At 42.1% G+C, this 11,568-nt stretch overlaps 1 protein-coding gene across 1 annotated transcript in view; it reads left to right on the plus strand.

Annotated features, from left to right (window-relative positions):
• Nucleotides 1-11,568, plus strand: part of LOC106524006 (protein turtle homolog B) — a gene marked incomplete at its 3' end in the record, with an annotated part of 144,073 nt that overhangs the window by 122,813 nt on the left and 9,692 nt on the right. Inside the window, 2 exon segments of the mRNA XM_014017625.1 lie at nt 1,236-1,411; nt 4,092-4,318. Of these exon segments, the coding sequence (XP_013873079.1) occupies nt 1,236-1,411; nt 4,092-4,318 (403 nt within the window).

Consider the following 11,568-nt stretch of genomic DNA (forward strand, 5'->3'; position numbering starts at 1 on the left):
GTTCACACAAAAAGATCGGATTTTTTCAAAAAATCGGAACTGAGCATTAAGACCTGCTGTGTGAACGTAGCCTAGAATGTTAAACAATAAATAAGATTAAATAACCCAACCATTGTCCTGTTTTTCAGCTAGAAAMAAGTGCCCCCCTCCTCCTACTTTGCGCTGCCGCTGCTATCTGCAGCTGATACACCCAAACCCCGCGTGAGGAATACAAACTTCATTCAAAGGTCCTCATGGCTCAGCAGCAGAAACAAATATTACTGTTAAGAAAGCTGATGATAAAGTTGAATATACAGTAAATCTAAGTCTGATTATGAAGTGAAGTTAAATATCTGACAGTGATCATTACAGAGTGTGGCTATAATTCCTCACTTCACCATCTGTGTCGCAGTTTCACATCTCCAAAATGAGCGTAAACATGGGTCAGAGCTGTGAGGCACCGGACATTTTCACGTCAAGCTTGAATTTTATAAATCATAACCTTTGCATGAAAAGTGGCGTACGCAAGTTTCTGGGCTCGTTTTGTGCATACACAAGCTTTATCTGTCTGACCCAAGAAGAAGAAAATTTTACGTTTAACTGTGTCTGGTAACCAGAAGAGCAGCTGTGGTCCTATTGTTTATACCAGGAACCAGCTGCTGGAGCTCCATAGAGCGATTGTCTCCCCCTATGAGCGTCCATCTGTTCCCAACAAGCTGAGGAGAAAGACACAGTAACCTGCACCTGCATCAATGCTGCTATTGGCATGAGGCCGTATWATTGTATTACCATTACTGACATACAGAGTGGTTCAGTTCTGCTGACAGATCAGCACACGGCTGGAGAAAGAACGTATAGCAGCGTCTCTGTGACGGACTCAGTTTACTGTAAAWATGTACGTCTTCTGCATCTATATGTCTTAAACAATTCTGAGACTGGTGCAAACGTGAAATGACAATAATATTAGTACAATATTGTCACATCCATATAAGCTGCAAAATATGCTGGGTAGATTTCTAACAATAATATGTGAAATGTGTTTATGTTAAAGTCTTTATTTGCTGTAATCGGACACAATGGTCAGAGGCTGTTTCTGATCAACTTTGATTGAAAATAATTAAGATACGTTTTTTTATTTTTTGCTTCTTATATGATGTATGATTAATAGCTAAGGCTGTGTGATCATTTCAATCATCTTTTTCTTTTACAATTTGTTCCAGTTTGTCTGCTCACATCTAGTTTTGACTTATGTCCAGGCTGAAGAGGGAGCGTTTAGGTCCTCATGACTGGGTTTCCATATCTGTTCCTGGAGGCCACAACTGGATGATGGTGCCTGGCTTGGAACCAGAGACAACATACCAGTTTAGTGTCCTGGCCCAGAACAAGCTTGGCACAGGCCCCTTCAGCGAAGTTGTCACTGTGAACACACTAGGTGAGTAATCTCACTTCAGCTCTACAAGGAAAAGGATTCAACAAAAACATATTTGGCAGCAAGGAATAGTTTGTGGAAACAACTATGTTAAGTTTCAGAGAGGTCACTGTAGGCTGGTATTATCACTGAATTAGAAACACACTGGACTGGCCACGGACAGTGCTAGACAGGTTGTTTGGCTGCCATCTTGTAAAGTGCCATGTCGCTGTGTAATATTTATATGTCAAAGCTACACGTTGTTAACCACTTATTCATGCTATAGATGAAAATCATTAAAGGGGACATATCATTCACAGTCCACTTTTTTAGCTTTAAATACATTTTGTTGTGTACCTGGAGTCTCTAGGAGGCAGAAAAGTTGAATTTAGTTTAACCAGGTGCTGAAAAGATATCTTTATTCTGTTTGAGTCAGATTTTTCAGCCGTTCAGTTTTCTCTATTTTCTATGGCGTTTTGTGAACTATTATTTCAAATTGTCTGTGATGGAACTGCTACATAAGGTCTGAACTTACCAATTAAACTATCCTCGTCTTCATTCTTCACTGGTTCTGGGTCAGACTCTGGCTCCAACATGTAAGGCTGGATAAACAAGTCTTCTGTTGTTCACACCTTTTAATTAAATTTTAAATAAAAAATTTTCTGCATCGCTAGAAAATGCTAACCCCCTCTCTCAAATAGCCTAAATGCCACGGCCATTGATGACGTATTTCCATTAAAATTCCAGCCCCGCTTTTCTCTTCCACTCCCTGCTTACWGCCTTTGTTTTTAGCGTTAGCTGCTAGTACTAGTCTGTGAAAAAGTCCCAAAAGTTAAAGCATCTGTGCTCTACTGGTATAAAACATGAGTTAAGTTGTGTGCCGTTGTGTCCACTAACCAGCAGGCACGATCCAGTAGTTAGTTTTTATCCTTTTTCCTTTAGATGAGGAGGAAAGGTGACAGCAGAGGATCGTAGCATTACAGGGAAAACTTAGCTATAAAACCTCACGCTTGTGTTTGTAATCAGCATTTCTAACTTGAGGATATTCAAGAGCCAGCATCAGAAATGAGAAGACGGAGGTTACAAAAGGGAAATYTACATTTATCCCCTTTTACTGCCAAGACGAGAGAGGAAAGACCACCTCCACATGACAGCTAGCAGGAAGCTAACACAGCAGCCGGTACAAAGGAAGGTGTGTGTGCGCATGCGCGGATGTGTTATACAGAGTATGAAATTACTTTAGGCCACTTTGTCATGAGTTTTATGCAAAAGTAAAAACATGTTAGAGTGTATATTACAGTGTAGACAAAACCCGATGCCCCCCCCCAGCAACGAGAGCAGCAGATCATTACGTTTTCAGTTCACCAACGTCGGAGAAAACGATCCAAACCATACAAGTASCKCATCGATTTAAAGCCCAGACTCTGCTCTTTCCAACAATATAAGTGTCACAGCTCTACATAAAAAATTCACCGAACAAGCAGCCAAGGAATAGTGAAAAGGGCTAAATTCTGGAACCATAAACACGAACGTCTTTCCTTTGTTTTTATGACTTTAATRCACWTTGGAGTGATTTTTTTCCACCTGGCTGAACCTGTACATCTCCTGTGTTAATGTTGGTACATGTAATATGCTAATTCTGTACTGTGGAGATCATTAAGAGTCGTTGAGTGAAAAAAATCTTTTGATAACACTGTGTTGCCTGTGAAGACCGGTGCGGGGCTAAGGAATGTGGAAGTGCTAGAATCGGAAGTCCATGGCATACAGGCTTTTGGAGTGGACCCATATGGAAGCCGAAGGGGGGTGGGGCTTGAAACGTCTTAAAGGAACAGTAACAAAACCAGCTACTTATGCTATGTTCACACCAAACGCGTTTTTAGCGGCCAAAAAGCGCAAAACGCCTCTCGTTGGACGCACTATTTTTAGACCAAAGAACGCACTAGTGTTCAGACCAGAACAAGCAGCASCAGCAGCGGGGTGTGGGAGGAGCTTGTCCTCGGCGGGTGAAATAAAGATAAAATAAAAGAAAATGGATTTGATTTATTTACTAAAAAGCAAGCGAGTGTTGCCCACAGCAGATAATTAACTCACCAGATGATTTAGAGGTGATTTTTTTGGTTAGTTTCGTCACTCCAGAAGCTGCCAGCTGACGGACTTTTTCCTTTTTTTTTTTTTTTTTTTTTTTTTTTTTGGTCCCGAGCAGCTGATCCACATCGGTGCTGATAAATCCTGCCAGAAAATCCAACTGCACACGGTCGATTCCAGGTAAAGATCTCCAGTCCGTCTGTTTCGGTTTTCAGTGGGAGACGCGTCGAGCGACGAAAAGTTCAGATATTTGAACTCTGGCGGCGGCTCGGGCGCCGGCAGCTTCCACACCACCGAATGCGCACAAAACGCTCTGTGCCCCTTCCGCCTTCCTTGCGCGCCACCCAAAACGTACGTGACGRGACGCACGACCCCTAGAGGCACGTCCTCATAGACTTTGCATGTGAATCAGCCGCTCCTGCCACTCAAAACGCGTTCGGTGTGAACGTACCATTAGAGAAACGCAGCAGAAAAGTGGTGAAATAGTGGCTGGTAAAGTTAGAATAAGACGGAATTCAGACCAAACCATTGTAGTTGTTGTTGATTCACTGGTTTCAAGCTGCTTGGGCTGAACATATGACGAGACACTAACATTCCCAACCGTTATGTGCTCTTACAGTATTTCCTACAAGTACCCCTGAACCACTGGTGCTGCTTACCCCACCACGGTGCCTCACAGCCAATCGCACGCAGCAGGGAGTCCTGTTGACCTGGATCCCACCTGCCAATCACACAGCACCTATCCAGCATTATGTGATGGAGTTCCGCCTGGGGGAACGATGGGAGATTTTGGACGACAGCATTCCTCCTGGGGAGTTGGAGCTGCTTGCCCGAGACCTCATCCAGGTAAAAGATATGACAAGTCTAATTAAACTGTATCAAACCAGAGCAACACCAAGCTCAAGTTCAGGTTCAAGCTCAAGCTTAGTTGTAAGGCTCATTGCAAAARAASTACTGTTGGCCATCAAACAGGAAATAAATAACAAAGATCCACATGAATTTACTGTAGGTGCCTTGACACGGATGAATGTGTCCGTCTGCCTGATCAGTGCATCCTGTTGGTCCAAAAGATRACTCAACTCCCTGTAGATAAGGGATGCCCAACCTTTTTTGAACCAAGAGCTACTTTTGAAGTCAGCAGTTTGCCGAGAGCTATTCGTCCAGTCTCAGTATCAAAAAAACGTAATTTTGTCTCCCTACTCCTCACTTCTTTAACGTAAATAAAGCAGAACATAATGTGTTGCTAGTTTTATTTATTTTAAATTTTAAAGTATTGTCTAACAAAACTATCTACTTAACCATATATTTACCTACAATAAAAAAGATAAAATCCTTACTTAACTCCTGACAGAGAAACAGAGAAGTGATGCTCGAACAAAAAGGATCAAATTTTTTTTACCTCCTTCAATTAGTACTCACTGTAACGTGCGAGCTATGAGGGCTGGAAACCTGCACACTGAGAACCAGAGTCAAATAACTTTGAAGCACGGGAACTCGTCTCCATTTATTCAAAGAACTCTCCTCTCTTCTCTCTATACAGGGGAGGAAAAACAAAACAAAAATCTATCAGGGTCAACATGGCTACCACAAGAGTACTGCCCTTTTTTTTTCAAAGTCAAAGCACACAATATAAAACTCTCTCACAGGCTGCTAGAAAACCCGGTGCTGAGCTTCCAGGACCGGTTTCACCTGATCAGATCCATCAGGTGGGTTTCTGAATTTCATGCATTTTTGCAGGAATATCGCCCACCAGGGGGTTCTGGCTGAATCCAGGCGAAAGAGTGGGTGCTGGACGTAGGACCGCGGTTCCACCTCACTGGATCTCTTCCTTTTATTCCCCTGCATCACCACAAGCAGCCCCGTGCTGGAAATCAGCCGTTTCACCCGCTGGAGCTCGCCCGACAACCTTTGATCACTTATATCTCCGTGTGGGAATGTCCCAGGAACTTGCAACCACCTCCAAGTTGTAGCAGAGATCCAGAACATTAAAATGAGCCTCTCCCACCCAGATCCAGTGCTCAGAGCCGGCGCTAGAGGCTCCGGAGTAAATTGAGTACTATATCGCCCGCCAAAGTGCCTTTTTCGGCTGGTCGTTGGTTAATAGCTCTGCGGGGGAACGTTCCAGGAACTTGCAACCACCTCCAGTTTGTAGAGGAGGACCGTAGCTTTCCAAAGTCATCTCACTCCGATGCTCAGAGCCGGTGGGAGAAGTGAACGAAGGTTGAAATTTCCTCCCAAAAATGCGTGTAAAATGCACTAAGTCGTGCGTAATTTGCTTATAGCTCCGCGGGGCAACATCACAGAGACTCCATTCAAGTATCAGCTTGTAGGGCAGAACGCTTTAAAACTCGACCATACACGCTGGGTTCTGACACTCCTAGCTGGGAGGGGGTGCCAAAACCGCCCTGGCGGGAGGTCCGATGGTGTGTATTTTGGAGMTTTTTTTGCTTATTTCTCCTGCGGGGGAATGTCGCAGGGACTTCATTCACCTTTCACCTTGTAGGGCAGAACCAGAGCTTTCAAACAAGACCAGCCACTCTGGGATGCGACGCTCAAAGCCYSCGCTAGAGGCTCCGCAGCAAGGTTGCACTTTGCGGGCACCTGGGAATCAGCTGGCGGGCGACTCGTCACCCGCGAGCAACTGGTTGGGCACCCCTGCTGTAGATTGATGGATTCAGCAGCTTCAGGACATATATTCATGTAGTAACAACATTGTGCAGAAGTGTAGAGGTTTATCTTTAGTTATACTATTTATCATATTTTATTTACATAAGAGAACATGAGGTCATCGTTACTAGTCATTTGATTTTTATTTTGGACTTTTTTCTTCTTCGTATGRTGTTTTCTATGACACAATCCAGATGTGACAAGGTATTAACAGTTAATAACTATTTGACAGAAAATCAATAAAAAAACCAAACCATTCCTTTATCATCTGCAAGATAGTCAACAAAGGTTTTAGTGTAAAAGAATGGTTTCTTTTGAACTGATCTGAGTGTGGTTTGCGTCACCATGAAACAAGATGTATTTCTTAAAGATGAAGCCTAGAGAGGACACATAAATGGAAAATAATATCCAATAATAGAACTTTGACAACTTCCACAAGTGAGAGAGGGATGAAAAAGAAAGGCTTACAGGAAAATAGCTCCTGACAGGTAAGATCTGAGCTACTCTAATGCTGTCACGCTGCAGTACTCTAGATGAGAAATCAGGATTCTGTGGGCCTTTGTGTCAAATATTATTGGCCACTTCCGGACTAAAACTGTGCCTGACATGTTGTGGAGGGTTCCTTTAGTATATTCACTTTTATGAGTTGAAGTAGTTTATTCAGTCAACAATTATTTCATGAATTTTATGCTGCCATCCATCCATTTTCTGTACACACTTCTTCCTCTTCAGGGTTGRGTGGGTCACTGGTGCCCATATCCAGCAGTCACAGTGCGAGGGGCAGGGTACACCCTGGACAGGTCYCAAGTCCATCACAGGGCCACACATAGAGACAAACGAGACAAACAACCATTCACTCTCTCACTCACACCTAGGGACAATTTAGAGTTATCAATTAACCTAACAGTCATGTTTTTGGTCTGTGGGAGGAAACCGGAGTACCCGGAGAGAACCCACGCATGCACGGAGAGAACATGCAAACTCTACCCAGAAAGGTCCCCGGACCGGGATTTGAACCGGTGACCTTCTTGCTGAGAGGCATCAGCTCTACCAACTGAGCCACCGTGCCGCCCAATTTTTTATGCTTATTTAATTTTATGCTGCGTTTCCACCAAATGAGCTTTGAGCATTAGGAGCATCAGGTTTACATGTAAAGTCTATGAGGGARGCATGTCAAGTAGCGTTGGGAAGTGCCGTAGTGCATCAAGCTTGTTATGAGTGTTGGCACGTTGAATGCTGGAGTTGGAAAATCTGAACTTTTGCAGCTCGACACTGCACATCAACCAGTCAGAGAGACTCTGCTCTGTGATGTAGTGACACATTTTCCGACGGGACAGTTTCCTCAGTGATGTCCACTAACCTGAGACAGATGGACAGGAGCTCTTAAACTGAAATCGAGTGCCTGTAGTTGATGTCCTGGCAGGAGATATCGGCACGGATGCAGGTCAGCGGCCCATCAAACTGGACTTGGGACAAAAATGGTTCAGAAAGCTAGCCTTGTCTGCTCGCAGCTCCTGGGAGGTGAAACTCACCAAACCCTTGTGATGCGTCGTGCACATGCATCCAACTTGAAGCGTTGGGAGTGTTTTTGATACTGAAATTTTGTTCGGTGTGAACCGCAGCCTTAGAGGGTTGAAGATTCAGTAAAGTAGATTTTATATGGACATATAAAGGTCTTTAAATGTTTAGAGTTCTGGGGTCAGATTTGTAAAGCTTTACGTGGAAACCATACTAAAAGTGAACATACGGCCAAAAGGCGGAAATGGCATACGCCAAAAAAAATTTCAGATTTATAAAACCGTGCGTACACATGTTTCTGCGCATCTTTCCTTTATAAATCACAGCCGCACCTCAGAGTTTGCGCACGAGGTCCRGCCTCAGGTTCTACCCTCTACACGCCCACACTCAACRATWAWCAYTRAATGCAAAGTACCTCATGAATGTTAAGATGTATTTAAATCAGTCAGCTGATCAATGCCAACAAAAGTGATTGGTTCAGACACGCTCTGTCGTGAGTCTAGAGGATGACAGGTGCTGACTGACAGCTGCTCACGTGAACAGAATGTCTGTAATTGACACAGATTTTCCCGCATTTTGCTTTAGAGTAATCTAATGATTTTTATAAAAATCTCAGCTTCAAATAAATTTTCTCTCAGAGCCTGCAGGACGATAAAAACAATAAAAATTAAATTAAATAAGTCAGATAAAATTAGAAATAAGTCCACCGCTCTTCTTCTTGTCCTCTCCCCCTCCTGCCTGCTCTGTTATCCGCGGCAGAGGACTAMTCAGTAAACATCATTTGAAATGGAGTTTCTAAAATATACAATTTTAAATAAAATAACACGCAGAAGGAATTGAGCTGCATGGGGTCCTGTTCTGGTCCAGCTGCACGAGGACCACTTGCCTGCTGCAGTGCGCCTCATAAACACACCCACAAACTCTGGACCTATCACACACTGAGAGCCGCAACGTCCCGTCGGCACAGTTCTGACTGGGGGCAATGCACAAGACGGCTGTCACCGGGGGATAGCAGTGGGAGAGCAGACGGAAGTTGTGTAATTTTTTTGTCACTCAGTAGGGGGGAAAAGACGTGCGACTTGAAGTATAAACCAGGCTTAACTGTGGACGCAAGAGGAAGCTGTCTGAAAGGGAATGTTATGGTCTAAAACCAGGTGTTTCAGTTTCATTGTCTAACTCCTTTACGTTGCATGAAGGACTGGAGCAAAGTTGCAGATATACCCCTCATTAAAATCGCCACCATGATTTTAATTAAGAGTACTCTGTGAGTTCTTGGACCCCAAGTTTTTCAAAATAGTTCAATCACCAAAATACACACAAAAAACACTAAACTAAACTAAACTCTTAAAAAAACAGCACATTAATATTCTAATTAGCTAATGATTAATCATGAACATTGATTAAATGGACTATTAAGAACGAATGAATAATGCTCATCAAAATAGAAGAAATAACAACATAAAAACATAAAAATATAAGCATTGGCTTAAACATTCTGTTTTTTATTAACTCATAAAAGTCTAAACATAATCAGAGACAACAAATATCAAATTATTATAAGCTAAATTGGAGAGCCCTTAAAAGAAAGACAAAGATAAAAGTCAAACATATTAAAGGGTCAAAAGATTGGATTAAGTCTATTAAGTCTGGGAAGAGGAGAGGCTTGACCCCAGGTGGTCAAAGGTCAACAAATGGTGAGATGACAGTGTTTCCTAAAGCTGGGGTCGGGACCCAAAGTGGGGTCCCGAAACATCAAGGTGGGGTCCTGAAAAGATTTTCAGAATTAATTACATTTTTGCCTTAGTTGTTACAAAGGAGTGAGGTTAGTGTATTTAAAATGGATAAATGTAGTATAAAAATATTGTTACTATGCCCATGTTTAGTTAACCTGATACAAATGTTTATCATCCAAAAATAGTTGGAGGCACAGGTCTCTGCTACTGTTATTTTGTGGTTCAAAAGCTGAAAAGTTTGGGAACCACTGAACTTTGGTTCCCAAAATTGGGCTTGGGACCCAATTTTGGGTCATGAAGCACCTTGGATAAGCTCCAGAAATCAATTTAAAGGGTAATAAAATAATTGCTAATGTAGTATTTTCCCTATAACTATTACAAAAACACACAAAAATTATAAAAAAGTATTTATATTTGTGTACAAGCTGTTTAGGTTGTCAAAAAGCCTGTGTTTTTAGGGTTATTAACAAAGTTCGTGTACTCAGACCATTAATATTTGGGGTCACAAGTTTTTGCCATGGATATTTTTGGGTCATAAGATAAAAAGTTTGGGAACCACTGCTCTGCAAAGTCTATGCAGTGGCAGACCTGTATAATGGTCCCTTTTTACAATGAAGACCCGGGGAGTGTGTTCACACTTCTCAGCCTCCCCAAGATATTTAACTCCAGAGTGTTTGGAAGGAGACTCAGACCAATTGTTGACCCTCAGATTTAGGAGGAGCAGTGGATCTTTTATTCTGGCCATGAAACAGTGGAACAGATCTTTACCCTTGCAAAGGTGCTTAAGGGCTTGAGCCTTCAGTCTACATGTGCGTTGTAGATCTACAGGAGACTTATGAGTATGTGGAGTGCCAAATTTGTTCAAAGGGCTATTTAGTCTCATCTCAAGAGCTGTGTCTCCATCTTTGGAACAAAGTCAAGCTCATTGGTTGGACTCTCTCAGAGCTGTCCATGGTCTCTGAGCCTGTTTGTAGTGTTCATGGACAGGATCTCAAGGTGCAGTCATGGAGAGGAGAGTGTCTAGTTTGGAAATCTCAGACCATATTAAGATATTTTGCTTCCCATCAGGGAGATTTCTGAATTCAAAACTGGTGAGTGTGAAGTCTGAAGCTTTAAACTGCATGAGATACTACATTAATGCAAGCTAAATTCACATGCAGATTAATTCACATGCAGAATAATTCACATGCAGATTAATGCACATGCAGATTAATCTCACTCCCCTCCCACCTTAGAGGATCAAAGTGGAGAAAGACCCTTTCTCCTTACAGATCACAGGGCTTTTATGCTTATTCCTGCAAACAGATGTCTAAGTACCACCAGATGTTTTTTTTATAAACACAGGTTTATCAGTCTGTGTTTTGAAGGATCATTTCTGATCTATGATTGCTTTGTAAACAATGCAGCAAACAGGAGTTACACACAGCATCTCAGCAGGATCCCTGAACATCTGCCAGTGAGGTTAAAAGAAACAAAAATTTAACAAACAGAGCTTCAAAAGGGTCTTTATGAATTCACTTGAATACAGCAATTTTGAAGGCCACTTTGTGGGATACTTCAACCTGATGCCCAGTGCTATGTGACAGCCAGTTTAAAATACACACACACACACACACACACACATGCACAAACTGATATAATGTTATTCCACTGCTAATTTGACTTCATATTCATGTTGAAACGAAGAATTTTGTCATAAATTAGGCAAAGTCAAACTGCCTATTTTTCAACATGTTAATCACTACACTGTGATTGGTTGTTGATCTCCATGAACCCATCCAATGGAACTCACAAAAACAGTTTCTTATTTCTGGCCCAGCACAGAGTTGGGACTGAGTTAGCACTGACTTTTCAGAGCTAGAGTTTATAGTCATGAAAACAGGAAGAGCTGTAGGGAAGTTCTGGCTCTGGGTAAGAACCGGCTCCTGCTGGTGGAACACACTCCACTCCTACATGGGGGGGTGGGAGGGCTCCTCAGTTTAGGAGAGTATGTGGGAGATATTGTCCCACAATTCCCACTTTTCCACACCTTCAGTCTTGTTTACACTATGACCATTAAAGCTGGCATTTATTTATTTATTTATTTATTTATTTATTTATTTATTTATTTATTTATTTATTTACAGCGGGTAAAATAAGTATTGAACACGTCAACATTTTTCTCAGTAAATATATTAC

This window comes from Austrofundulus limnaeus, unplaced genomic scaffold (genome assembly GCF_001266775.1).
Source record: "Austrofundulus limnaeus strain Quisiro unplaced genomic scaffold, Austrofundulus_limnaeus-1.0 Scaffold173, whole genome shotgun sequence".
In the NCBI taxonomy this organism is placed as follows: domain Eukaryota; kingdom Metazoa; phylum Chordata; class Actinopteri; order Cyprinodontiformes; family Rivulidae; genus Austrofundulus; species Austrofundulus limnaeus.